At 60.1% G+C, this 1,488-nt stretch overlaps 1 protein-coding gene across 1 annotated transcript; it reads left to right on the top strand.

The window, feature by feature from the left end:
- Positions 1–182: 182 nt before the first annotated feature.
- LOC103810454 (interleukin-36 receptor antagonist protein-like) lies at positions 183–1,395 on the top strand. Its single transcript, XM_009083350.1, has 3 exons — positions 183–321; positions 395–519; positions 1,192–1,395. The coding sequence occupies exons 1-3, from the start codon at positions 183–185 to the stop codon at positions 1,393–1,395; spliced, it is 468 nt and encodes a 155-aa protein (XP_009081598.1).
- Positions 1,396–1,488: the final 93 nt, after the last annotated feature.

The following is a 1,488-nucleotide window of genomic DNA, read 5'->3' as shown; positions in this document are numbered from 1 at the left end:
CATCACCCCCACGTGCCCCATCCCTGTTGTCCCAATGTCCTCATGTCCCTCATCACCCCCAAGTCTCCTCTCCCTGTTGTTTCCCCGTGTCCCCCATCCCTACATCCCACATCCTTGTGATGTCCCTCCATCCCCACATCCCTCCACACCTATGTCCCCACATCTCCATGTCCCCAGGAGATATGACAATAGCCTCAGGAACAACTGCCTCACGTCAGCCTTACCACTACGTGATGAGGGACACAGAGCAGAAGGGGCTGTGCCTGATTGATGGGCAGTTGGTGGCCACCAGCCTGCAGGGTGCCAACGCTGCCCAGGAAGGTTGGTGTCCCTGAGGGGGTGGGAGGGGGTGACAGCCACCCATGGGGCTCTCACCCACCCCTGTGTCCCACAGAGCCCATCAGTGTGGTGCCCAACCGGCACCTGGAGCGCCAGCGCTGTCCCCTCATCGTGGGCATCCGTGGGGGCTCTCGGGCACTGTCCTGCGGCACCGGCCCCGAGCCCAGGCTGCAGCTGGAGGTGAGTGGGGGCACCTGGAGGGCACCTGGGGGGCAACCAAGGTGGGGACACCCCGGGGTGGGTCAACCCAAGGTGGGCAACTCAAGGTGTGGGCACTCTGGAGTGGGGAATCCATAGATGAGATAACCCAAGTTGGGTCAACTCAAGGTGGACAATTCAGAGGGCACTCTGAGGTGGTGGGGACCTAAAGGTGGGTCAGCTCAAGGTGGATGACCCAAGGTGGTGGTGATGGACATCCAAAGATGGGGCAATCCAAAGTGGGGACATCCTAAAAGGGTGGCATCCCAAAATGGTGCCACCTTGAAGTGGTGTCACCTGGAGGTTGGGGTTTCCCAGGGTGGTGTTACCTTGAAGTGGGGTCACCTGGAGGTGGGAATTCCTTGAGGTGGTGTCATCTGGAGATGGGGGTTACCTGGAGATGGGGTCACCTGGAGGTGGAAATTCCTTGAGGTGGTGTCATCTTGAGATGGGGGTTACCTGGAGGTGGGGTCACCTGGATGTGGGAATTCCTTGAGGTGGTGTCACCTGAAGATGGGATCACATGGAGATGGGATCACATGGAGATGGGATCACATGGAGATGGGATCACCTGGAGATGGGGTCACCTGGAGATGGGAATTCCTTGAGGGGATACCACCCCAGGGTGATGTCCCAGCTCTGTGCTCCCTGCAGGACGTGGAGCTGCTGGACCTGTTCTCCCGTGGTAGAGATGAGGCCACTCCCTACACCTTCTACAAGACTTTTGGGGGCACCACACACACCTTCGAGGCCGCGGCGTTCCCAGGGATGTTCCTCAGCACAGCCCCAGGCTCGGGGCAGGCACTGGCCCTGGCCCCTTCTGCTGGGGCCACTGCCTTCTACCTGCTCCGCAAGTGACCACAGCACCACGGGGGTGGGGGGACACCCATGGGGGTAGGGGGACACCCGTGGGAGGGGGGAGGACACTGAATAAAGAGACAATGTTGATAT

Source organism: Acanthisitta chloris, unplaced genomic scaffold, assembly GCF_000695815.1.
Source record: "Acanthisitta chloris isolate BGI_N310 unplaced genomic scaffold, ASM69581v1 scaffold1901, whole genome shotgun sequence".
NCBI classification, from domain to species: Eukaryota; Metazoa; Chordata; class Aves; order Passeriformes; family Acanthisittidae; genus Acanthisitta; species Acanthisitta chloris.
Note: the sequence above shows the minus strand (reverse complement) of the source record. Positions and strands in the feature narration are given on the sequence as shown.

Coding starts and splice junctions, on each gene's coding strand:
- LOC103810454 (XM_009083350.1), top strand. CDS start 183: ATGACAATAGCCTCAGGAACAACTGCCTCACGTCAGCCTTACCACTAC. Junction 322..394: donor TGCCAACGCTGCCCAGGAAG/GTTGGTGTCCCT, acceptor TGTGTCCCACAG/AGCCCATCAGTGTGGTGCCC. Junction 520..1,191: donor AGCCCAGGCTGCAGCTGGAG/GTGAGTGGGGGC, acceptor TGCTCCCTGCAG/GACGTGGAGCTGCTGGACCT.